The following is a 23,245-nucleotide window of genomic DNA, read 5'->3' as shown; positions in this document are numbered from 1 at the left end:
AGGACAAGGCCACTGACCCTGCCGTCCCGCTTGGCGCGAGCTGCTCCCTCCTGACTGGCTCCTTCTCTCCCCCAGGAGACCAAAGAAGCTTGGAGAGCCCCAGGGGCAGAAGATCCCTCCTTTAACACCTTTGCTGTACGCTTGACGCCCATCCACAGCTTGGCTGATGACCTCGGCTACCAAGGGAGCCAGGAGCCGGCCAGTGTGAGTGCCCCCCACCCCGCACCCCCCTCCCCTGGGGTCCCGCACCCCCTGCTCGACCACCACATGGGCAATTTCCCTCAGTACTTCCCCCAGGATGTCCTGTGGCAACCTTCCATATCTTCTCTACATCCTTCCAATTCACATCTTCACTAAACATGGCTCAAATTTACGGCTTCCAGAATAAAATACCAACAGCGATAGTAAGCACAGCTTACCTATGCGGCTCTGTGAGGTAGATACTATTATTATCCCTGTTTTTCAGATAAAGAAACTGAGGCACAGGCGAGTGAAATAACTCTGCCAAGATGACATGCGTCAGAAGCAGACATGCTAGATGCCCAGCTGTGTGTCCGACCCCAACCCCCCCACAACTGCTCCCAGTTCATGACCCCCTTTTTACCAGTCCTCCGGGGCTTCCTTTCAACATTTCTGGGCTGGAAACACAGCTGGTAGAGGGACTTAGCTGTTTGTTGATTGGAGGGGGGTCTGTCTGTGTCAGCAGTCACTGACACAGTAAATTGCTCACATTTGAAGTGCAGTTTGCCGAGTTGACACGTACTCGGGAAACCACCACGATCACAACAGACGTATCTGTCACCCCCAAGCAGGGACAGCCAGGGTTTCCAGAACAGATCCCTTAGCGGGCCAGGATCTGCCTTTCAGAATGAGTCTGTATTTAACCACGGTATCTGCGTTCGTATCCTGCGTTCAGCAGAGCGCAGGGGCTGTTTGGGGACTTCCCTGTGGTCCCCTGCTGGGGGGCAGGCCTTGCTGCCCGGGGCCCGAGCCTTCCCTCTGACCTCAGTCCTTCTCTGCCTCACTTGCCCCCTCCGACGCGAAGTCCCGTGCGTCGCGGGATGGGTCAGTGGAGAGCACGCTTCATTCCTCGCTCTCGGATTCCCCAAGGAGGAGGACCCCGGCCTCGCGCCGGCCCGGAGGCGGAAGCGGAGCCCGAGGAAGGACGAGGTGAAGGAGGAGGACGAGGTCGGCGGGGCCCCGCGCCCGGGCGGTCCCTGAGGCCGGGGCGGAAGCTGCCCCGGCCTGGCGGGCGCGCGGGCGGCGGCTCAAGGAGCGCCCCAGGGCCCTGGGGAGCAGCACCAGCACGCTCACCTCCCGGACCGGGGCTTCGCGCCAGAGCCCGGCCGCCTTCCGCCGGTATGTGTGCGGCTGCTGCGGCGCGCGGGGGCCGGGGCCGGGCGCGCCGGGGTTGGAGGGAACCCCCAGCGGCCCGGCTAGGCCGACGCGCAGCGCGGGCAGGGGGCTCCGGGGGCGCGCCCAGGAGAGGCGGGGCCCGGAGCCAGGAGCGCCCGGACGACAATCCTTCGTAAATAAAGCCCAGTTTCTTTTTGAGGTTGGCAAGTCCCAGCCCCATGATTGCAGGTTTGTCTCCGGATTGACGGATTGGATGATGGATGGGTTGATCTGGGGGGACATACACCCATTTTCTTCCTCCCCTCCCCGCATATGTCTCTGAGCCCTTCCTCATCCTTTGCATCTCTAGGGCCGAGGCCTTGGGACCCTGGGGGCCTGCAGCTCCGAGAAGGGAAAGAGCAAAGGGCCCCACGCGGGGGTGGGGGTGGACCGTTCTTCAGCCCCTCAACCCTCCAAAGCTCTGCGCTCTGCCGAGGACTCTCAGCCCAAAGCAAAGCTTGTGGGCTCCCCACTTAGCAAATGGTAAGATGGGAACAAAAGCTGTTTGCCCGCGTGGGGCTGCAACCAAACCCGCCTGGCCTCCTTCCTCCGCCTGAGTGAGGGGAGAGGGGCCTTGGCCTCCAGGACCCTGGACCCTGCCCCTGCCCCTGCCCCACCCGCTGCTAGCAGGAGGGCAGCTGTGCCAGGGGCAAATGGGGAAATACAGCTGGGCAAGGTGGGGCTCCCTGCAGGTGGCTGAGACGGGGGCTCGCAGGGGAAGGGCAGCGAGGGCGCAGGAACTGCGGGAGGAAGGCTGAGCAGGGCTGTGGCCTCAGGGGGTCCAGGGAGCTCTGTAGCAAGAGCAGCCCCACAAACCCAGTGGCGCTTTTGAGGCCTATTAATCACTGCGAGCTGCCCAGGGTTGGGGGGTGGGTGCCTTCCCCAGCAGGGCAGCCCCCTGTTGATGGAGGGTCCCTGCTGTGAGCTGTTAGCAAGCCCCCCGGAAGGAGCTGGGGGTCGGTGTGCGTTGGGAACAGGGCCCCGCCCAGGTGCCATCCCAGCAGCTCTGATAATTCACTGAGATTTGTTGTTTCCCAGGGCATACTTAATTTTGTAAATGCCCCGTGCGTGCTTGAAAAGTGTATTACAGCAATGTGCCTAAAAATAAAAACACAAATAAGGGAGAAAGGACAGCTCTTCCTCCAGAAGGATGGCCGCTGACAACACAGGAGGAGTGGGGGGTGTGGGAAACCCCAGCGCAAGCCGGTGGTGAGTGCTGCAGCCGGACCTGCGATCGGGAGCGGAATTATGGATGGATATTTGAGAAACAGGATATCTGCATAGTCTCAAAGCCTCTCCCTCAAGATATTTATTAATTGCAGAGGTAAAATGATACCTTTACAGCAGGATACCCAGCAGGCACCACACCCTTTTCACCAAGTTGTCAAGGCCACAGGAACTCATCGTGAGACACTCGGACGTCGCATCCCCTGCCACGATGTGCTGGAAAGACCCACCGCTTCTGGGGCGTGCTCGTTACAATGCATGACCATCTACCCATGAGAGGACTTCAGACAAACCCGGACTGAGGGACATCATCTAAAGTAATTGAGCGGTACTCTTCAGAATGCCGAGGCTCTGCGAGCCTCAGAAGGACCGAGGACTGTCACACGCTATCACACGACAGCCCAGTATTCCGGACTGGATCCTCCAACAGGAAAAGGCCGTCAGTGGACAAAGTGGCAACATTCAAATAACGTGTCTGTAGTTGAGCTAACGTGATCACACCCATGTTAATCAGTTTGTTAATGGTACTCGTGGTTACGCAAAATACTGACAGTGGACGAAGCTGGGTGAAGAATGTATGGAGACTGCACTACTTTTGCCAATCCCCTGTAAGCCCCAGCTCCTTCAAAATAACACTTTGAATAAATGCTCAGTTTAAGAACTTACAGTAACCACTGCTCAGGTTGAGAAATGGGACATTATTATCACTCGTGTGTCTTCCTTCCGAATCACAACTTCTGACTTCTCATACAGGTAACTACTGTGATGACCTTGGTGATAATTACTTCCTTGCTTTGCATAATGGATTTCCCTTCTAGACAGCCGTCCTTAAAAAGTAAAGTTTAATTTTGGGGCCCCTGGGTGGCTCTGTGAATTAAGCGACAGACTCTTGATTTCGGCTCAGGTCATGACCTCAGGGTCCTGAGATGGAGCCCTGTGCTCAGCAGGGAGTTGGCTTGGGATTCTCTCTCCCTCTCCCACTGCCCCTCTCCCTGCTCGAACTCTCTTTCTCAATCAATCAAATCTTTAAAAAAAGTAAAGTTTAATTTTGCCTGTTTTAGAATTTTATATATGTGAAATCATACAGCATATTCTTTTTTACCCCCCCACCCTGTTTGCTTTGTTGTGTTTTTTATTTCATTAATTAAAAACTTTTTTATTGTGGTAAAATACACAACTTAACATTTACCATCTTACCCATTTTAAGGGCTCACTTCAGGGGTACTAAACATTCACACTGTTGAACGACGACCGTCCCTGTCCGCCTCCCGAACGCTTCATCCTGCAAAACCGAAACTCCGTCCCCATCGAACACGAACTCCCCGTTCCTCCTGCCCCAGCCCTGGCGGCCACCACCTGCTTTCTGTCTCTGCGGGTCTGACGATTCTGAGTGCCTCATAGCATCATATAGTGTTTGTCTTTATTGTGACTGGTTATTTCACTCAGTGTAATGTCCTCAATGCTCATCCATGTTGTAGCACGTGGTGGAATTTCCTTCCTTCTCAAGGCTGAGCAATATCCCATGGTGAGTCTCTACTACATTTGGCTCATCCATTCATCCATCGGTGGACAGCTGGGTTGCTTCACGTTTTAGCTCTTGTGAATAATACCACTATGAATATGGGTGTACAAATATCTCTTTAAGAAAAGAAAAAAAAATTAAGGCGCCCTGAAAAAAAAAATCTGTATCTTAGAATTAATGATATATGTTAGTCCTTATTGTTATTGTTTCTCTGCCTACGGCTATCAATTACAGAGAGCGGTGTATTCAGATCTATGATTGAGGGTTTTTCCAATTCTCTTTGTAGTGCTCTCAATTTTTTTTCTTTTATTTTTTTTTAAAGATTTTATTTATTTATTTGGCAGAGAGAGACACAGAGAGAGAGGGAACACAAGCAGGGGGAGTGGGAGGGAGAAGCAGGCTTCCCGCCAAGCAGGGAGCCCGATGCAGGGCTCGATCCCAGGACCCTGAGATCATGACCTGAGCCGAAGGCAGACGCTCAACGACTGAGCCACCCAGGTGCCCCTCTTTATATATATATATATATATATATACATGTATCGAGTGAGGCCATGTTATTAGGTGCATAAATACTCAGAATTACTATATTTTCCTGGTGAATGTTACCTCTTATCATTATGAATTAACCCTCTTTATCTCTTAGTACTGCTTTCCACCTTAAATTCTGTCTGGCCTGTTATTAATATAGCTACCCTAGTTTTCTTCTGACTTGTGTTTGTAGTTTATCTTTTCCCAGACTTTTACGTTCAATCTTTCCATTTTCTTATGTTCTATAAATGTCTTGTGGTCACCCCAGCCTCACCCACAGGGAATTCAGAATGTTTCGTTTAAAAGGGAGTGATTAAAACCAGCCCCTTGCCATGACTCTGGGACACCAGCTTCTCCCAGAGTCTGGGTCGTATCCCTCCTCCCCACTCTCTGCAGGCAGGGTTATGACCCAGGAGGTGGTGAGGGACCAAAGGCTGCTTCTCCCCATGGTGCAGCTAGCCTGGGAGTCACCCACCCCACCCTGGGCTCTGTGAGGCTGCTCCCAGCCCCTGGGCTGCCCTGGCCTCTGCTCAGCCCCAAGAAGGGCTCAGTGCCCCCACCTCCTTCAGAGGAGATCACCAGTGGACCTGGGGGCCTCCTGCGCTTGGCTTTGGGTCCCTAGGCTATGGGCTGAGGGACCCAATGCTGGGGTGTGGACTGGGTTGTCCTGTGGGTTCCACTGAAGCCTCCATGTGCAGGATCTCTTGTCCTTGTAGTTAGGTTTTTATTTTATTGATCCAGCCCGGCAATCTTCAACTTTTAATTGAAGCATTTAGACCATTTACATTCAATAAAATTACTTATATATTAGGTCATATATATTTAAATCTTATATATATTTAAATCTGCCATATTATGCACACTTTTTTTTTTAAGGCTTTATTTATTTGGGGGTGCCTGGGTGGCTCAGTCGTTAAGCGGCTGCCTTCGGCTCAGGTCGTGATCCTGGGGCCCTGGGATCGAGCCCTGCATCGGGCTCCCTGCTCGGTGGGAGGCCTGCTTCTCCCTCTCCCACTCCCCCTGCTTGTGTTCCTGCTCTCACTGTGTCTCTCTCTGTCAAATAAATAAATAAAATCTTAAAAAAAAAAAGACTTTATCTATTTGTTAGAGACACAGTTAGAGAAGGAACACAAGCAGGGGCAGAGGGAGAGGGAGAAGCAGGCTTCCCGCTGAGCAGAGAGCCTAATGTGGGGCTCGATCCCAGGACCCCGGGATCATGACCTGAGTCAAAGGCAGATGCTTAACGTCTGAGCCACCCAGAGGCCCCTTATGCACACTTTCTATTCTGTGTATTCTCTCTTTTGTCTTAAATAAACTTTTTTTTTTTTTAAAGATTTTTTTATTTATTCATTTGACAGAGACACAGCGAGAGAGGGAACACAAGCAGAGGGAGGGGGAGAGGGAGAAGCAGGCTTCCCGCCGAGCAGGGAGCCCGATGCGGGGCTCGATCCCAGGACTCCGGGATCATGACCTGAGCTGAAGGCAGACGCTTAACGACTGGGCCACCCAGGCGCCCCTTAAATAAACTTTTTATTGTGAACAATTTTAGATTTATAAAAAAAACTGTTACAGTGAAGAGGGTTCCTATATACCCCACACCCATTTTTAACACCTTACATTACCATAGCACATCTGTTACAGTGAATTAATTGCTACTGATACATTATTATTAAGTAAAGTCCGTACTTCATTTAGATTTCTTTAGTTTTTAGCTAATATCTTTTTTCTGTTCCAGGCTCCCATCCCGGATGCTACGTTACATTTGATTGTCCTGTCTCCTTAGGCTCCTCTTGACTGTGACAGTTCCTCAGACATTCCTTGTTTCTGATGACCTTGACAGTTCTGGGGAGTGCCCAGATGGGGTATGCATGGTGTTGTCCTCGTGCTTAGACGGGGGTCATGCATTTGGGGAAGAAGAGAACAGAGGTCAAATGCTGTTTTTATCACATCATCTCGAGTACATGCTTTCAACATGATTTATCGTTGACCTTGCCCCCAGGCTGAGGTCGTGTCCCCTCTCTAAAGTCACCCCCGCCCCCCGCCCCCTTTCCAGACTCTGGAAGGGAAGCCTGTGCAGCCCACACCTGAGGGGTGGGGAGTTATACTATGCCTCCTTTAGGCAGAATATTGACATAAGTTGTTCAGAATTTTTCTGCACACATCTGTCTTTTTTCACCCATGTTTTATTCACTTATTTATTTGTATCAGTAGCTTCATGGGCATGTACTTTACACTCTGGGTTATAATTCTACGCCACTTTATTTGTTGGTCACGTTGTTCCAGCTTTGGCCATTGGGAGGTCCTTCAGGGGCTCCTGTGTCCCTCATGCCATGGCCCAGTCACTGTGGGTCTTCCCTTCCTACGGGAGGCTCCTGCCTCCTCTAGCACAACTCCTGTCCCGGCATCAGCCGCTCCTCTGAGGAGCCCCGGATGCCTTCACTGGAAAATAGAGTTAGAGACCAAGGCCTGGGCACCAGGTGCGCATGAAGCCACCAACTGCCCCAAGGGCCCCCTCTCCACGGGGAGCAAGGACGGACGTGTGCTAACTCGCGCATCTACAGATATTTCCATCTGCATCTGAATTAAGCTAAACACGAGTTCATGCTGATGTCTCCACCTCAAATCCATTAGGACGTGGGTCATTCTAGTCTCATCCCCTCGCTTGTCTATAACTCCGGCTCCCACAGTGAGAACCACGCTCCCCTGGGGACCCACCATTTACTTAGTTGTTCAGTTCTAGCTCCGTCTATTGGGGTATCAGGATTGTTAACAAGACATCCATGGGACACGTCCCAACCAGAGCACAGCGCTAGGTTTCCTTTGTCTTTGCTTTTACAAATTCCACTCATTTCCGAGTAGCCTGAGTCCGCATCTATGCCTATGTGATTGCATACATTTATAATAGACTTAGATCCTCTGGTTACATTCTACCTCCCGTCCCGGGGTCCCCTGACTTCCCAGATGGCATGTGTGTTTCCAGTTTGCATACCCTAGGGTTTCCTCTGCTGGAAAGTTCTATGGGTTTTGGCAAGTGCACAGTGTCACAGATCCACCAGGGCAGGATCGTGCACGATCGCTTCCCCAACCTGAAAAATCTCCTGGACTTTTTTTTTTTTTGTCTTGCTTTTGAGTCCTCACTTTATTTTTCTCCCTCTAGGTTGTTTGGTGGGTACACATTGTGCTTATTTGCTGGGTGGGAAAACTTCCATCCTGGGGGCGCCTGGTGGCTCAGTCGGTGAAGTGTCTGCCTTCGGCTCAGGTCATGATCCTGGGGTCCTGGGATCGAGCCCTGTGTCGGGCTCCCTGCTCAGCGGGGAGTCTGCTTCTCCCTCTCCCTCTGCCCACTCTCCACTTGGTCTTTCTGCCATCGTGCCACATCTCGTTTGGTAGTTCCTGGTCTCTGCTGAAACTTCCAAGTTGGGTCTTTAGCTTGAAATGCTAAGCAGCCATTTTCGTCTCTGTCTGTAATTCCAGCCGACGGAATTGCCGTGGGTCCATCCATTGTCCCTCGTTCCTGCTTGGTCTCGTGGGCAGTGCCTTATCTTGTCGGTGCTTCATTCACTTTTACTGTGGTTGACGTTATGTTCCTGGAGATTTCTGCTGCTTCTACCTAGCATCTGGAGACGCCAGCCATCTGGGATCGTCTTATTCCAGGTCTGAGGCTTGAGAACTTCCGGGCCACCCAGAATGGTGCTCCACTGCAGAATCCGTGACTGGTTTGTTCCCAATTCATCCTTCAGGGCCCTGGACCAAGTGCTGGATCTTTACCAGCATCCCCAGACCCCCTTCCTGTCCCCCTAGCTCCGGTCCTTCCAGGCTCTCCAAGCACAACTCAGCCCCTCGGCCATGTTTTCCCCTGGACAGAAGCCCCGGGTCTGAGGCAGCGTTTCGGGCCTTCCCACCCCCTTGCACTCCGCACCTGTCTTGTTGGCCCTTTGATGCTTTTCCGGTATTTTCTGTTTTTCACCCAGCTTTTAAAACTCGTAGTGAGGGGCGCCTGGGTGGCGTCTGCCTTCGGCTCAGGTCATGGTCCCAGGGTCCTGGGATCGAGCCCCACATCGGGCTCCCTGCTCCGCGGGGAGCCTGCTTCTCCCTCTGCCGCTCCCCCTGCTTTTGTGCTCACTCTCAAAAAAATAAATAAAATCTTGAAAAAAAGAAGTGTAGTGAAAGTGCTGGTGTGGGACGTCCAGTCCACGTTACCCGAAGTGGGGCCTCCCACTGACGGCTCCGTCCTGTTGCACGGTGGCCTCGTCCATAACCTCGTGCACGGGACAACCCATCACTAGACTTCCCTCAGTTCACACGAGCCGCGGGACGCGCCGGCCAGGCTTGGTCTCGGAGCTCAAGACCAAAAGCTCCTAGACTTCACTTGCAGAAGGTCTGGACTGCAAGGCTCTCCTGTGTTTTGACCTTTTTCCCTGAGGTGAGGGGAGAACAGTCTTGCCATCACATCAGAGGGAGGAAGGACCTTTCTACACTCCTCTCCGCCCGGAGCGGGGGATGGGGACTGGCGCCGCGCAGCCCTTCCCGGCTCTGAGCCCCCGACTGAGCTCCACCAGCTCTCCCTTCACCTCTGCCCACTGAACCCAACTGCCACTTCCTCCAGATCCCACTTTATAAAAACCTCCTCGAACCAAGTTGTCGTCAGCCAGCCTCCTCTCCCCCAGAAAACAAACTCCAAGACATCATGACAACAAAGACCACGTCATTTATTTACAAAGGCCAGTGTGGACGTCGGGGAGTGGGGGAGCCACACAGACATCCTCTCTGGATTGCTCGGGACCCTTTCCCATCTGGAGAAGATTCTGCTGCTCTCCCTTCCGCACGCTCGGCCGTGGGAACTCCGAGCAGCCGGCCTACGCAGCGGAGAGAAGAGCCTTCTCTGCGCTCCAACAGAGCAACGTCCAACTCCAGATCAAAGGCATGGCTGCCGCCCTCTCCTTTCCTTCCTCAAATAGAACTTTCTGGCCTGGAAGAAACAGTGAAGACTCCAAAGGCCAGGGACTGCAGGGGAGAGACTGCTGTACTACCCCCCAACAGCAAGGAGGGGAGGGGTGGGAGGGGTGCTGCTCACAGCCCTGACAGCTTTGGGAGGGGTAACCGCACTACCCTCGGGTACCCGAGGGGCCTGGCTGGCTGGACTGTATGTATTCTCGCCCCAGACTGGCCCTTTCGCCCACTCCTCTGTGGTGGGAGAGAGCTCGGAACCAGTAATCAACAAAGAACCCACCGTCCTGTGCAACTCACTGAGCAAGTGTGTGTGCGCAAGCCAGCACACACACACCCACTGCTGAGACAGACCCCAAGCCCTTCATGTCTTTTGAGGGGGGCTCAAACCAGTGGTACCTGGGGACACCAGCAGGTCCTGGCCCCGGAGCCGGTAGGAGCCCCTGTGAGCCCCTTCCTTCAGCTCCAATTTGTGAGCATCTCTAGGCCTTCTCTGCCAGGCCTGAGCCTGCGCTCTCCCGCCTAAAACAGCTACTAGGGCTTCCGTTCCCCAAGTGTCAATTCCAACTTCTGAGCCTTTGACTTGGGTCCTTCTCCCCCTTCCCTTCCTCTAGCAAATCTCCATGGGGCTGGTCCGGGGCTTGTTAGTTCCTTGTACAGAGAGGGCGGTCGCCTCCCCCTTTAGACAGGGAGGACAGGCATCTCCTCTCTCGGGACATCCCAACAAAGCCTGGATGAAGGGACCAGGACAGGGGGTGAGGAGGAAAAGGCAGCCTGTGCACCTGCCCCTCCCTCCGAGTGTGTGACCCCAGCTCGGATCAGGCTGCCGGTGGGAGGAGGGGGCGGAGAGAAGGAAGAGTCCCCACAAGGAACCATACAAGCCAAACCCTAGGCCCCGGAGGAACACCCCGTCCCCGCAGAGCAGATGGCAGTCCCCCTGCCAACCCCACGCCACCACCGGGACGTCTGCAGGCTGGCGGCAGGGCCAGGAGCTGGGGCCGGCCCACGACACTGGAAAACGGCTCGCGCAGCCCCGCTCAAGCGGGACCCGGATAGCAGACTCTGTAAGAGATGTGCAAGTAAACCCACAATTCTCAGAGCTCCGGGGCCAGGCCCGCGGCCCTGAAGCCAGCCTGCTGTCTGGAGGGACAGGGAGAAGATGGGGACGGCAGGCACAGAGGGAGGGGGCAGGCGGGTGGTGCGGCCGGGCGGTTAGGAGAGCTGCGAGCCCAGGAGTCTCTCGATGGCCGCGTTGACGTCCCCTCCGGTAGCAATGAGGGCCTGCAGGTTGGCCTCACGGTTGATGAAGCCCATGGAGTGGAGCTGGTCCAGCTGCTGCTGGAACCTCACTTCTGGCGTCTGCACCTGGAGGGACAGGCCTTGTGAGGTGGGGGGGGAACCCCCCCCGGGGCCCAGTCGAATCTGAGGTGTGCGGCCGAGGGAAGGGGAGCAGTAGGTCTTCTCGCACATCCTCAGGGTCAACCAGTGGGCAGGGCGGGGTGAGCTGCCAACAGGGGCCAAGGAGGCTGCTCCCCAGGCCACGAAACGACCGTGTAACAGAAGGGGGGGGACGCCTTTCCGGACATTTCAAACAGATCAGCCCATGCTCCTAACTCTTTCCATCAGCGCTCTGGACGTGTTCGTGGCACTCTGGGAGCCGAACACTCTGCAGTCAGGAAGACGCACGCTCTACATGTGCTCCGGCCCCGGCCGTGTGCACACACGGAGCCACGGGAGAGGCCAGAGAAAGGTGAAGGGCCTCGCCTGAGGTCTACCCTACTCCTCAGCCAACGCCCTGGCCTTGCCTTTGTGGTCCAGGGCTCTAGTGACCCCATGCCCCAGGACACTCCTCCCCAGCCTCAGAGCCACAGGGCTTCAGTTTCCAGGAGCCCTACGATACCAGCACCAGGGCCGGGGCACGGTGGCTGAGGCGCACATTCCGGAGCCACATGCCGGGGCTGGGATCTCGGCTCTGTTACCGGCTCACTGGCTGGGGGACTCTGAGCGAGGCACTTCACCTCTCTGCGCCTCCCTTTTCCCCTTATGACAGAGATGCAGCTCGCTGACAAGGCGTGGTGAGGCTCAGTGCGAACGCGCGCTCCCACGGAGCACTCAGAGCGGTGCCTGGCAGCCAGTGGGACGGTCACTGTTCCCAGCCCCACTCCACGGCTGTGGAAACGGAACTTGGGGATGGCGGCAACCCCCGCAAGGCCAGCAAGTGGCCGCCTAGGACCCGAGGAGCGCGGGGCTGGCTGACCCCGAGCGCTCCGCTGTCTCCATTCTGCTGCTCGGCCCCCCGCGCCGGCCGCCCCGCGTACCTGTGAGCTCCCACCGCCAGCCAACAGCTGGACCATCTGCTGCATGAGCTGCTGCTGGGCACCGGAGGCCCCTGCTGGAGGAGACGTGGCAGGGGGTGCCGGCGAGGAGGTGGGGGCCTCGGGCGCGGCCCCGGTGTTGCTGCCTGCTGGGGGTGCCGGGGTCCGGGACATCCCAAAGGAGCCAAGGCTGCAGGCAGGAGAGACCAAGAGGTGGGAGGCAGCCTCTGAGAAAGGGACGGGCGCGTGAGGTGCAGAAGGAAGAGCGGAGGGAGGAGAGCAGACCCTCGGACACACAGTGGCAGCGGGGAGCGCCAGGGGAGGAGGAACCCACACCTCGCTGCCCCCCCGCCCCGGCCCCCCTCACCTGGGTACCAGCCCAGGGGCCTCGGTCTGCAGGGTCTGCAGGCCCTGCTGGATCTGCAGCAGGGCCTGCATGGCGCGGGGGTTGGTGAGGACAGAGAGGGACTCCGGGTTCTGCATCTGGCGGGAAACAGGCACAGGAAGGCGGTGGGAGGTGGCAGGATGCGGGAGGCCACCCACGCCCGAGGCCGGAGCTCTGCCCTGCCCTTCAACCCCCCCAGCCGCCACTCCTGGCCCCTCACGCACCTGCTGGAGGAAGACAGGGAGCTGAAGGCGCAGCTGCTCCTGGAGCTGGGGGTTCCCCGCAAAGAGCGGCACATTCACCATCATCTGCAGGGGGGAGGGCAGGAGGGGAGGCCTGGGCCCGCCCTCCCCAAGAATCGCCCCCCAGCACCCTCACCACTGCGGGAAGTGTGGGTCTCGGGGTCCCCCGGAGGCCGACGTGGGGCAGCGGGAGGAGATGGAGCCACACTCCGGGCCGCAAGCCGGGGCACCCAGCCCCACCCTGGTGCTGGCAGCAGTTCTGCAAGTTCACGGTGCTCACGCGGCACCAGCCGCCTTCTGCGCACTTTCCTCGTATGCACTCCCAGAGCCCGCACAGCTCCGTGAGGGAGGAGCCACCGCCACGAGCACTCACAGCAAACAAACCAGGAGGGAGGCTCGTAAAGGGCTTAGCTCAGAGGCGGCGGGCCTAAGACGCCCGCCCCGCGGTCTGGCTCGGGACTGACCTGACCAGCGCCAGTCACCGCCCCCAGCGCGCCCCCCCGGTGGCAGCTCCGTACCTGAGCAGCGAAGTCGGGGTTCTGGGCCAGCGTCTGCATCATGCTGCGCATGTAGGGAGCTGAAATCACGTTCTGCATCAGCTGGGGGTTTTCCGAGATCTGCTGGAGGAGGGCCTGCATCTCTGGGCTGTTGAACACCCCTGGCACAAGGAGGAAAACAACGGAACAGGAGAAAAGGGGTCCAGATGGAAACCAGATGCTGCCCTTCCGTCTCCCTGCTTGCGACGCTGGGTGGTGACGCAGTTCAGAACGGCAGCGATAACACGGCCCCCAGTACAGGGGTGTGCGTCCCTCTCCCTGCTGCGGCTGGGACCTGGGTCTCGGCCACGCCCCCGGCTGTCCCTGACGCAGGCTCCGGTCCCCTGGACTCGTGGTTAGCAGACCTGTGCCTAGTGGCAGAGGCCCTTTCCTCAAACCAGATCTCGCTCAAAAACCAAGTATGCCAACGGTCTGCTCAGAGCCTGGCAGGAGGGCTGGAGCCCCTCCCACTCTGTCCTTCCTTCTCCTGGGGCTGGTCCAGACACCCCAGGACTGGAGCACAATTTTAAAGCCATGGATCAGGTTCAAACCCCTGATTTTACAAATAAGGGAGGTGAAGCACACAGAGGGGAAGGGACTTTTGGATCAAGGTGTGCCCCCCCGCCCCCCAGCCCAGGGCACAGAGAAATCAGGGCATCTACTAAAGACACCCCCAGGGTCGTATGTACGGTCATAGTCCAGATACATGGGGCATCCCCAAGGATTTGCAGTGCATAACCCCCACTTCTGTCCATGGCAGATCTGCACATCCCTCTCCCCCAGCCTCATACCTGCCTGCCCCAGGTGTGCCCCGAGTCCTCCCCCACATGCTCCTCCCCAGTCTCACCCACTGATGATGCTGGATAGTTCCAGCAGGGCTGCAGGAGCTTAGGAGGTGGGCCTGCTTTATTCGTGAGCCATTACCCAGGCTGCTCCCAGGGACAGGAAACACAGCCCAAACCACCCCGCATCCTCTGAGGCTGCAGAGGCCCCTCTGTGGCTTCAATACAGTCTCACCTGTCTTCAATATTCTGGAGCAGTGTGAGCCCCATTCAGTCCTGGGGCAGAGGGACCACCCTGGTGACCCCACTAAGCTCCTTCCACCCTAGGACATACCTGACCCCAGGCTAGCCGCATTGATCCCAAAGGGGTTCGAGACTGTCGGGTGCACCTGGCTGGTCCCCGATCCTCCGGTGCCCTCCCCCCCGGACCCGGGGGCCTGGGAGGTAGGGGGCGAGGGGCTCCAGGGGTTAGGGAGGGGCTCTCGGTTCTCAGTCCGCAGAGGCTGGGAGGATGAGCTGTCGGAGTTCCCGGCCAGGGAAGAGAAGGGATTGTTGCCAAACTGGGAGGAGGGAAAGGTTCTGGGTTAAGGACTGAAACAAAGCAGGGGTAAGGGCCAGGCCCTCTGTGTCCTCTCACCTAACAGCCTCCCCTCCCTGGCAAAGGGACAGGGGCCTCAGACCCCGGAGGGCAGCTCACCACGGGCAGCGCCCCCCTCATCCTGCAGGGTGGGAACTGGCCAGTGCTGGCCACCCGGTCACAACACCCCTCAGGCAGCTGGAAACTTCCCGCCTCCCCCGGCGCCTCTAAACATTCCGTCTCTAGTCTCCTCTGTGCCCTGTGGGACTTGACGTGCACCCTTCCCGCTGTGTAGCGACGTATTTGTCTTCCTTAGCTCTCAAGGGGCAGAGACAAGGTCCCCTTTGCACCCCTCCCCTGACATTAGAATAAGCAATCGTTGGCTTGGTGGGAGCCTGCTCTGTCTCAGCCCTGATCTGCCTCTAGGCTTCCCCTTTTCCAGCCATCTTGGTCCAGCACCCACTCCCCAGAACCCGCCCCCCAGGTCCCCTAAGTGGCATTCTGTCCACCGAGGCGCACACAGCCGAGCCCCTCAGTGGAGCGCATCTCTGGCTGAGCATGCCCTCCCTCCGCTGCTTCCCCCACACGGTCTCCTCCTCCTCAGCCTCCTTCCTGCAGCTAAACGGGCCCCCTCGGCTGTGTCACCCACCTCGGGGTCTGTACCCCATTACATAGTGTGCTGCCCGAGGCAGCCCCGAAAGTTCCTCCCTCCAGATCCACCGCCCCCAGGAAGGAGCTCTGTGCAGGGGTGGGCTTGCTGACGGGAGTCCACACCCTGTGCCCCTGCTCAGGCTCCCTCTCCTGAGGTCCCGGGTGGCCCTCACCTAAGCAGGAGGTACCTGAGCAGCTCAGCCGCTCCTCACCACGGGGCTTCCTGCTTCCTCAAAGTGGGTCGTGGGGACCAGAGCTCACCCGGGACCCTGCGGCCCTGCACTGCGCTTCTTCCGCCTGACCAGATGCCTGCTAACAACAGGCCAGCAGGCCAGGGTCCGCACGCCACAGCCTCAGGTGCTGTCCCTGCTTCCGATGTCCTGCCTGGTGACTCGCCCTGCACCCACCACCGCTGGGTTCTGGGCCCCGTTGTTTCTGGCACGCTCTCTGGACCGAACCTCTTTCTGACCTCCCTCCAGCAATGACAGCAGCCATTTATTGAGCACCTACTACGTGCCTGGCACATTTATTCTAATGTTTACGGTAGCCCTCCAAGATACCAGTTCTCAAAGTGTGGTCCTGGGACCCCTGCAAGGCTTAGCACTGTTTTTGTAGTTCTGAGGTGCTATGTGCTTTTTTTCACTTTTGTTGTCTTCATCAGTGTTCAATGGCCTTTTCCAGAGGCTACGTGACATGTGACATTGCAACGGACCGAACGCAGAAGCCGAGCTGCGAGTCCAGCCGTCGTGCAGTAAAGAAGTCTGCAAACATTAAAACAAGGCCACTGTCTGCTCAAGTTTTGTTTAGGAAAATGAAGTTATTTCTTAAAAGAACATGCTATTTATGTGAACATGTAGCTGATTTACTCTTATTTTAAGATGAATTAATAAACATTCCTTATGTTTCTCAGTCTTAATTTCAGATGCAGTGAATATTGATAGATCTAACCCACAGAAACAAAAGCTCTTTGGGGTCCTCAGTAATTCTTAAGCGTCTAAGGTGGTCCTGAGGCCAAAATGATCAAGAACTGCTGCTTTAATAGGTTGCCTCCAGTCTGAAAACATGGAAGCTAAGACTCAGAAAGGTGGAGCAACTCACTTAAACCCGTACCACTAAAAATGGTGGCCAGGGATCTGAACCCCAGTTTGCTGACGCCAAATCTCCCTTCTTCCAACTGTTCCAGTGGTTCCTACAGCCTAGTGTGGATCAGAATTAGCCAGAGGGCTTATTAGAAGCCCTTCGCAGCTACTGGATTTTTTTTTAACCAGGTGCATGCATTACTCTGAGGTATATTTTTAATTAAATACTTAAAAATAATTTAAAATAAATAAGTTCCTTTTTTCTTTATATAACTTTTTATTAAAATAAATTCTTTCAGGGGCGCCTGGGTGGTTCAGTCGGTTAAGCATCTGCCTTCGGCTCAGGTCATGATCCCGGGGCCCTGGGATGGAGCCCCGCGTCAGGCTCCCTGCTCGGTGGGAGTCTGCTTCTCCCTCTGACCCTCCTCCCTCTCGTACTCTCTCTCACTCTCTCAAATAAATAAAATCTTAAAAAAAATTCTTTAAAAAACTCATAGTTGAACCCTATAAGCACTTTCTAAAGTTTGAAAGAGCAATGCCAAGAATAACCAAGAAGATGTTGGAAAATAAGGTGGGGGGTTTACTCTACCAGGTACCCAGACTTAATTAAGAAAATGTGGTATCACTGTAGGGACAGACAAACAGACCAGTGGAACCCTGTAGAGTCAGCAAGACACACACTTATTTGTGGAGATTTGCTGTAGGCCAGAGACAACATGAGCAAGGAAATCTGTCGGGATAGCATGAACCACTCAGGATATGGGGCTTTTCTCTTCCACCAGGAAAAAGTAACATGAGACCCCACCCTCCCACCCGGGCACTATTTGGGGGGTGTGTTCAGTGTGTGCAAATCCATCAGGCTGTACACTTATGATATGTGTACCTTTCTGAAGCCATATTATTCTCCAATAAAACATTTTTTAAACGTTTTGAAAAAGCAAGTTAAAAATTATATGAACAGCAGGATCCCACTTCTATGAGGTTTAAAAATATGCAAATCAATGCTCTAAGTTATTTATGGATACGAACACAGGCCATAAAAGAATCGAAATGGTAAATACCAACTTAAGGGTGCTGGTTCTCTCTGGAGAGCGAAAGGGGTAAAATGGGGCAGGGAACACGTGAAGGCTGCAATTCTATCTGTAACGTCTTGTTTGCAAGTATTAAACATGTCCAGGAAACTCTAAAAAATACTAACATTAGTTATCTCTGGGGTGGAAAAGAGGTGGCTGGGAGATGGAAATAAAAGGATTCCTTTTGTTTACTTTGCATAACTTGGGAACTTTGAAGTGTGTAAATGTATAATGTATTCAGTATACGTTAAACTTAAAAAAAGAGCCAAAAAGCACCGAGGCTCCACGTACGGCAACGCGTTAGGGCAATGTGGATACAAAAGGATGCAGTCTTTTTGTCTGTACTTTTTATGTGGTTGGAAGAATTCATGAGGCACTTTCAAAAGTGCAACTTCCCAAGCCTGATTCCAGAGACTGAATCAATAAATAGCTCAAAGGAGGGGCCCGGGATTATCGACAGGCCCCCTGGGTGATGCTGATGCAGGTGATCCATGGACCGCACTTGAGACACACTGTGCTGGGGTCGACTGTCTCACTCCAGATCTGCCCCACCACCTTTGAGCCCCTGGTGCACGAGGCTGTCAGATCCCTTGGACGCTATGCCCCACCCCTCCCCACGTCTCCAGGGAATTCTGCTACCTTCTGCCCTACTGTCTCCCCCACAGGCAGAGCTGGGCCATCCCTGCCTCTGCCGTGAGAACTGCTTCAAGCCAAGGCCCACTCTCGCAGGGCTAGATCAGAAAGGAGGAGCGGACAGCACCCCAGGCTTGCCTGAGTCTGGGGGAGGGACTCCTGAGCCCCAGCAGCCCTCCCATAGCCTGGCCCCCGGCCCCACCTGTTCCCGGGCAGCACTGAACATCGGCTCCTGGATGTCTGTGTACATGCGGCGGAGGGCATTATACCCCCCAGGGATGCTCTCCAGGTTGCTCAGGGCCCGGTCCTGGTTCCGCATCATTTCTTGCATCATGGCTGGATTCCGAGCCAGTTCCATAGTCTGGTAGAGAAGGGAGAGACAGGAAGAACCCTGGAAACTGGGGGGTACCAAGCTTGGACAAGGAGGGGGGGTCTGCATCGGGACTAGGGGCCAGGGCCCAGGAACCACCCCACAGAGGCAGCGGGTCAGCTAAGTCGGACTTCCTTCTGCTACAGCCACCTTGGCTCCAGCCCTGCCTCCCTGTGGGTATCCGGCTTTCTGTACTGTGGTACAGTGATCCCAGACAGGGTGAGGGCCACAGCTCCCCTTCCTCGGGTTCAGGAGGCCCAGGTGTCAGGGAGCAAAAGGAAACCGAGTAAGAAAGGACATGAGAAAGAAGAGGAGGCAGCAGAGGAAATCAACATCTATTGAGCGCCTACGACATACAGACACCGGGCAAAGCCATGTGCACAACTGAAGTCATGGGATCCCCACAATACTTGTCCCACGGAGGTATTTCTGTCCCTATACTGTGGATGAGAAAATAGGCTGAGACTCCCTGGGGACACGGAGCCAGTGAGCGGTGAAGCCAGGTTTCGAGGCCAGGTGGGTCTGTCTGCCCAAGATCGTACTGTGGTTCCTGGCAGATGACCACAAGTCGGGGAGGGGAGGCATTCAAGCCAGGACAGCGCTGCCAACACTCTCTAACCCCGGCCCAAGGTCTCTGGCCCAGCCAGAGCATGGGGGCTTTCTCTCTGGAGCCAACAGCTCAGTGTCAGTAAGGGCCGGCCCGCGTCAGCCCCAGGGGACAAGCCCCCACGACACACATGACCGCATAGCTCCTGCCTGTCCGTGCCCGACTGGGGACGCCTTCCCAGTCCTTACTCCCAAGTCCGCTCTGCACTTGCGTCTCTGAAACACCTTTATGTCTAAGGTGGGACCTGACTCCTCACCCCGTGACTCCTGCCCTCACTGTTTGCCAAGGGACCTCCGCACGCCAGGCACCGCTCTGGACAGTGAAGAAAACACTTGCAGATCCTCGCGCTGAAGGAACTGATCTTCCGATGAGCCCGGCCCCGTGCCCACAGCCCTGCTGCCCTCGTCTTTCCCTGGCCCCCACTGCCCTGGGCCATAAGACGCAGCTCCCGAAGGCCAACACGGAACTGCCTCTGCGGGGTCTCCGTCAGCCACCGGCCCTGCCCAGCCCCAGGCTCCCCAAGCGCCCCCCTGCCTTTGCACCTGCGGTCCCTCATCCCTGAACGCTCTCCCCTTTTTCCTCCTCTGGGTCTCAGGGCAGGGTCGGGAGCCCCTCTCTGTGCCCCTGGGGGACCCTGCGACTATATGATAGCACCAACCCCACTGCATTACAACTGCGTGCCTCTGAGTCCCACTTCCCTTTGAGACCAGAAGTTCCCGGAAAGCCAGACAGACACCCCCAGCGTTCACAGCATGGCTGCTGGGTGAGCAAGTACACACACAAGCCGACGCAGGACAAGGCGGCCCGGCCGGTGCCCTCCGGGTTTGTGTCCTGCCCGTCCCCACGCCAACCTTCTCTCACACCTACCTGCCTCATGAGCTCCGGGTTGTTGAGCATGTGGCTGATCTCAGGGTTCCGCTCCATCAGCTGCTGCATCTGGGGGTTGGCCATGATCATGTGGCGCATCAGGTCGGGGTTAGACATCATGTCCTGGACCAGGGGGTTCTCCATGATCTGCGACAGCATCTCGGGGTTGGACATCAGCTGCCTCTGCATCTGCTGCTGCAGCTCCATAAAGTTGGCAGAGCCCAGGCCCAGGCTGCCCAGGCCCAGGATGCCCCCAAAGCCAGCTGCGGGGAGGGGCCGGGGTCACAGTCGGCCACAAGCCCCTGCCCCCACCTGGCCACAGCCACTGCGCTCAGGTCTCCCTGAGGAGCCTCGCCTGCTTCTCTCACCTCCCCTCCCAATCCTTCCCCCGGCCCCAGCCCTGCCCCACTGCAGCCCTGCCCCACTGCAGATGGGAGCCCAGTGGACTGAGACCTCTCTGGAGGCAGAGGCTGAGAGCCGGGCACAGCACAGAGAGGGTGACCAGTGGGGGCCTGCTCAATCAGCAATAAATATTCCCCAGCTGGCTGCTGCTGGACCCCCCTTGTTCCCAAACTCCAACATCCTCACCCTGCGTTCTCCACATCCCCAACCCCATTCCGCCCCTCCCTCTGAACGCTCATCCACGCTCCCCTCCTCGGGGAGGCCCTGGCAGACTGGCCTCCTCCCCTGCTTTGCCCAAGCACCAGTGTCTGGAACGCCATGTCCAGGGGTCCCCATCCCCATCCGACCAGAAGCAGGGGCCACGTTTCTGCCTCCTCTTGGCTCTCCCCGCCTCCCTAGCCCCAGACAGGACTGTGCCCTCCTCCCTGAGGGCTTACAGAGTATGGATGCAGTAGCACTGGGGGGTCCCTCCCCAGCCCCCGGGGAGGGACCCCCCCCACTGCTCCTCCGGCTGCCGCTGCCGGCATCTGAAGTGGTACTGCCCGAGGTGGAGGGCTGGGCAGGGGTGGCAGGCGAAGCGGGCGTGGTGGAGGGTGCTGAGGCAGGGTCTGGAGTGGAGGGAGAAGCAGCAGTGGCGGCAGCTGGATCTGGAGCCCTGAGGACAGAGGAAGAAAGTCCTGGCTGAAGTGAACAGGAAAGGGAAGACACGGAGTTCCTTTCGGTGCAGCCCCTGCCCTACCGAGTAAGCCAACTCCGAAGGCATCCACAGGCGGGGCTGGGTGGGGAAATCGGGCGGAGGCAGGCGGCGCTGGGTGGGGAAATCGGGCGGAGGCAGGCGGCGCTGGGTGGGGAACTCGGGCGGAGGCCGAGCAAGGACCACCTGCCTGCAGGGCGTTCTGGGAGAGGCAGGTGAGGTTCCTTTCCCCTGTAGGGGAGATGGTTGGGCTGCCTGGCAATCCCTGAGAGCCACCTTCCTGGGTGCTGGCGTGGCCCTCCGCGTGCAGGTGAGCGACAGGTGAGAAAGCGAGGACCAGATGGGGAAGACAGGCCCAATCAGCAGCTGGATCTGCTCCTCTCCTGGACTTACTTCTGAGGGGTCTTGATGACCAGATGGACAGTGAGCCCATCCTTGATCCCATGCTGGTTCAGTGTGTCCCCGTCCTTGAGGATCTTGCCTGCGAAGATCAGGACCAGCTGATCCTGCTGAGCCTTAAACCTCCTGGAGATCTCCTCTTTGAACTGTGGTCAAGAGGCAGAGGTCACTGCAGAGCCTCCCTGGGCTCCACCCACCAGGGACCCTACCTCTGGTCTGGGAAGTCCCTCTGCAGTCTAGACCCCATCCATCCAGTGGCACTGAGCAGCTCCCTTGTTAACCAAAGAGATGGACCAGTGACAGGCTCCTGTCTCGGCTCAACCCCAGGGTCTCCCAGCCTAGAAGGCCCAGCCAGTTCTCCAGACTCCCTCCTCAGTCCCTCCCTCCAGCTCCCCAGGACAAGGGCGCTGCCTGTGGCTCTCTCTGTCCCAACTCCTTCAGCAGCCTTGGACCCAGGCCTGTCTCTCTTCAGCCTTCGGTTCTAGACTCCAGGTTTCTCTGCCTTCCAGCCTTTTCATAACAACGACAACACACAGACTCCAAATGATCTCTAACAGCAGCAACTACTCAGGAGTTAAGAGTCTCAGTCCCGTGAGATAGATATGAATTATCATCTCCACTTTCAGGATGAGAAAACTGAGGATCAGAGCAGTTACGTGACTTGCCCTGGGCGGACTGGAATTCAGGTCTTGACACCAAAGCCCCAGTTCTTGACCCAACACACGGCCTCTCAGCCAAAGCTGGTTTCAGATTGAGCTCTGCAGGGCAGAGGATGTAAGTTCTGGAATGCAGTCATTTTGTATGGGGGGAGGGGGAGCATGAATGCACTAAAGACTGGCTTGGGGAGATTCAGACTCCCCAAATCCATCAGCTCTCCCCGCAAACCCAAACAAACCAAAACAGGACACTCTCAGTGAAGAGTGCACTTGCTAAGCCAAGGCAGCTTCCAGATCTCTTCCTTCCAACCAGATGGCCCATCTTAAGCCCCGCCTATGAGAAATTCTGGAGCTGCCACCGGGGTGGGGGGTGGGGGGCGGGGGGCGAACACAGGCAGTGCTCCCTCATTCACTCATCCAACACACTTTTATTGAGCACCTACTGCACACCGTAAGTCCCGGAGGGGCCAAGGGCCCACTGTAACCACCTCGATTTGAAAAGGTAGGACGGATACGGGCCGAGGGAAACGCTCGTCCAGCGCCCCGCGCCCCAGCACTCGGGGGCGCCCCCCGCCCGCTCCCCTGGCGCAGCACCGAGGCCGGAGGCCGCCGGGCCGCGGCCCCTCGAATCCCCGACCAGTCCTCGGGGCGCACGCCGCCCTCAGACCCCGAGTCCTTCCCCTCCCCGGTGCAAGGTGCCCCCTCCCAGCTCTCCGCCACGCCCCCAACCCAGGCCACAAGGCGAGCCCCGGCCTCGAGTCCGCCGCACGCGCCGCGCCGGCCGGAGCCCCTCGCAGGACGCCCCCAGCCCCGCTCCTCCCCTCCCTCCCCTCCGAGATCCCGCGGGGCCCCCACCCTCCCCGCCCGCCGCCCCACCGCCTCGGAGCCACCCCTCTCTCCGCAGACCCCTCCTCCGCCACCCTCGCCGCTCGTACTACCTCCTTGACGGAGGCTCGATCGCAGATCACAATTTCCTCCTTGTCCTTGGGGGTCTTGACGGTGACCCGAATGGGGGGCCTGGCCTCGGCCGCGCTCGGCTCCGCCATGCCGCCGCCACCACCCGGCCGCCCGCCAGCCCGCCCCGGCTCCTCCTCCTCCTCCCCGCCCGGCCGCCCGCCCTGCCGGCTCTGCTCCGGCCTCCGCCCCTCCGCCCTCCCCTGCCCTGCCCTGCCCTCCCCTCCCCTCCCCTCCCCTCCCCGCGGCCGCACCGCCCTCCGGACCAACTGCGCCCACAGCGCCCCGGGCGGCCTGGGGGGGGCACTGCAGCCGGGGCGGCCCGGGCCTCGCGGGGCGGGGCGGGCTCCCCGAGACAGCCCGCCGCCGGTCCTGGCCCGCCGCCTCCGCGGTGACTCTCGCTC

At 57.3% G+C, this 23,245-nt stretch overlaps 1 protein-coding gene and 1 long non-coding RNA gene across 11 annotated transcripts; one reads left to right on the top strand and one right to left on the bottom strand.

Annotated features, from left to right (window-relative positions):
* The first annotated feature begins 41 nt into the window (after nt 1-41).
* LOC115942092 (uncharacterized) lies at nt 42-8,865 on the top strand. Of its 9 annotated transcripts, none has more exons than XR_014146673.1 (4): nt 1,379-3,375; nt 3,830-4,147; nt 6,408-6,534; nt 8,147-8,865. It is a non-coding gene; the product is annotated as an uncharacterized LOC115942092 (long non-coding RNA). The 9 variants fall into 9 exon arrangements; XR_014146674.1 differs by having other exon boundaries at nt 6,456-6,534; nt 8,147-8,863; XR_014146678.1 differs by lacking the exons at nt 6,408-6,534; nt 8,147-8,865 and adding an exon at nt 42-204 and having other exon boundaries at nt 1,706-3,375; nt 3,830-4,395.
* Nucleotides 8,866-9,357: 492 nt separating this feature from the next.
* On the bottom strand, nt 9,358-23,013 carry UBQLN4 (ubiquilin 4). Of its 2 annotated transcripts, XM_006736716.3 has the most exons (11): nt 22,826-23,011; nt 21,226-21,377; nt 20,576-20,793; nt 19,737-19,999; nt 18,095-18,253; nt 14,214-14,439; nt 13,080-13,219; nt 12,544-12,627; nt 12,302-12,417; nt 11,938-12,124; nt 9,358-10,984 (listed from the first exon to the last, which is right to left on the bottom strand). In XM_006736716.3, the coding sequence occupies exons 1-11, from the start codon at nt 22,931-22,933 to the stop codon at nt 10,832-10,834; spliced, it is 1,806 nt and encodes a 601-aa protein (XP_006736779.1). In that variant the 5' UTR covers nt 22,934-23,011; the 3' UTR covers nt 9,358-10,831. The 2 variants fall into 2 exon arrangements, with proteins under 2 accessions (XP_006736779.1, XP_081681573.1); XM_081825447.1 differs by lacking the exon at nt 18,095-18,253 and having other exon boundaries at nt 22,826-23,013.
* Nucleotides 23,014-23,245: the final 232 nt, after the last annotated feature.

This window comes from Leptonychotes weddellii, chromosome 6 (genome assembly GCF_054177405.1).
Source record: "Leptonychotes weddellii isolate Sample4059 chromosome 6, ASM5417740v2, whole genome shotgun sequence".
NCBI lineage: Eukaryota > Metazoa > Chordata > Mammalia > Carnivora > Phocidae > Leptonychotes > Leptonychotes weddellii.
This window is presented reverse-complemented; position numbering and strand designations above follow the sequence as displayed.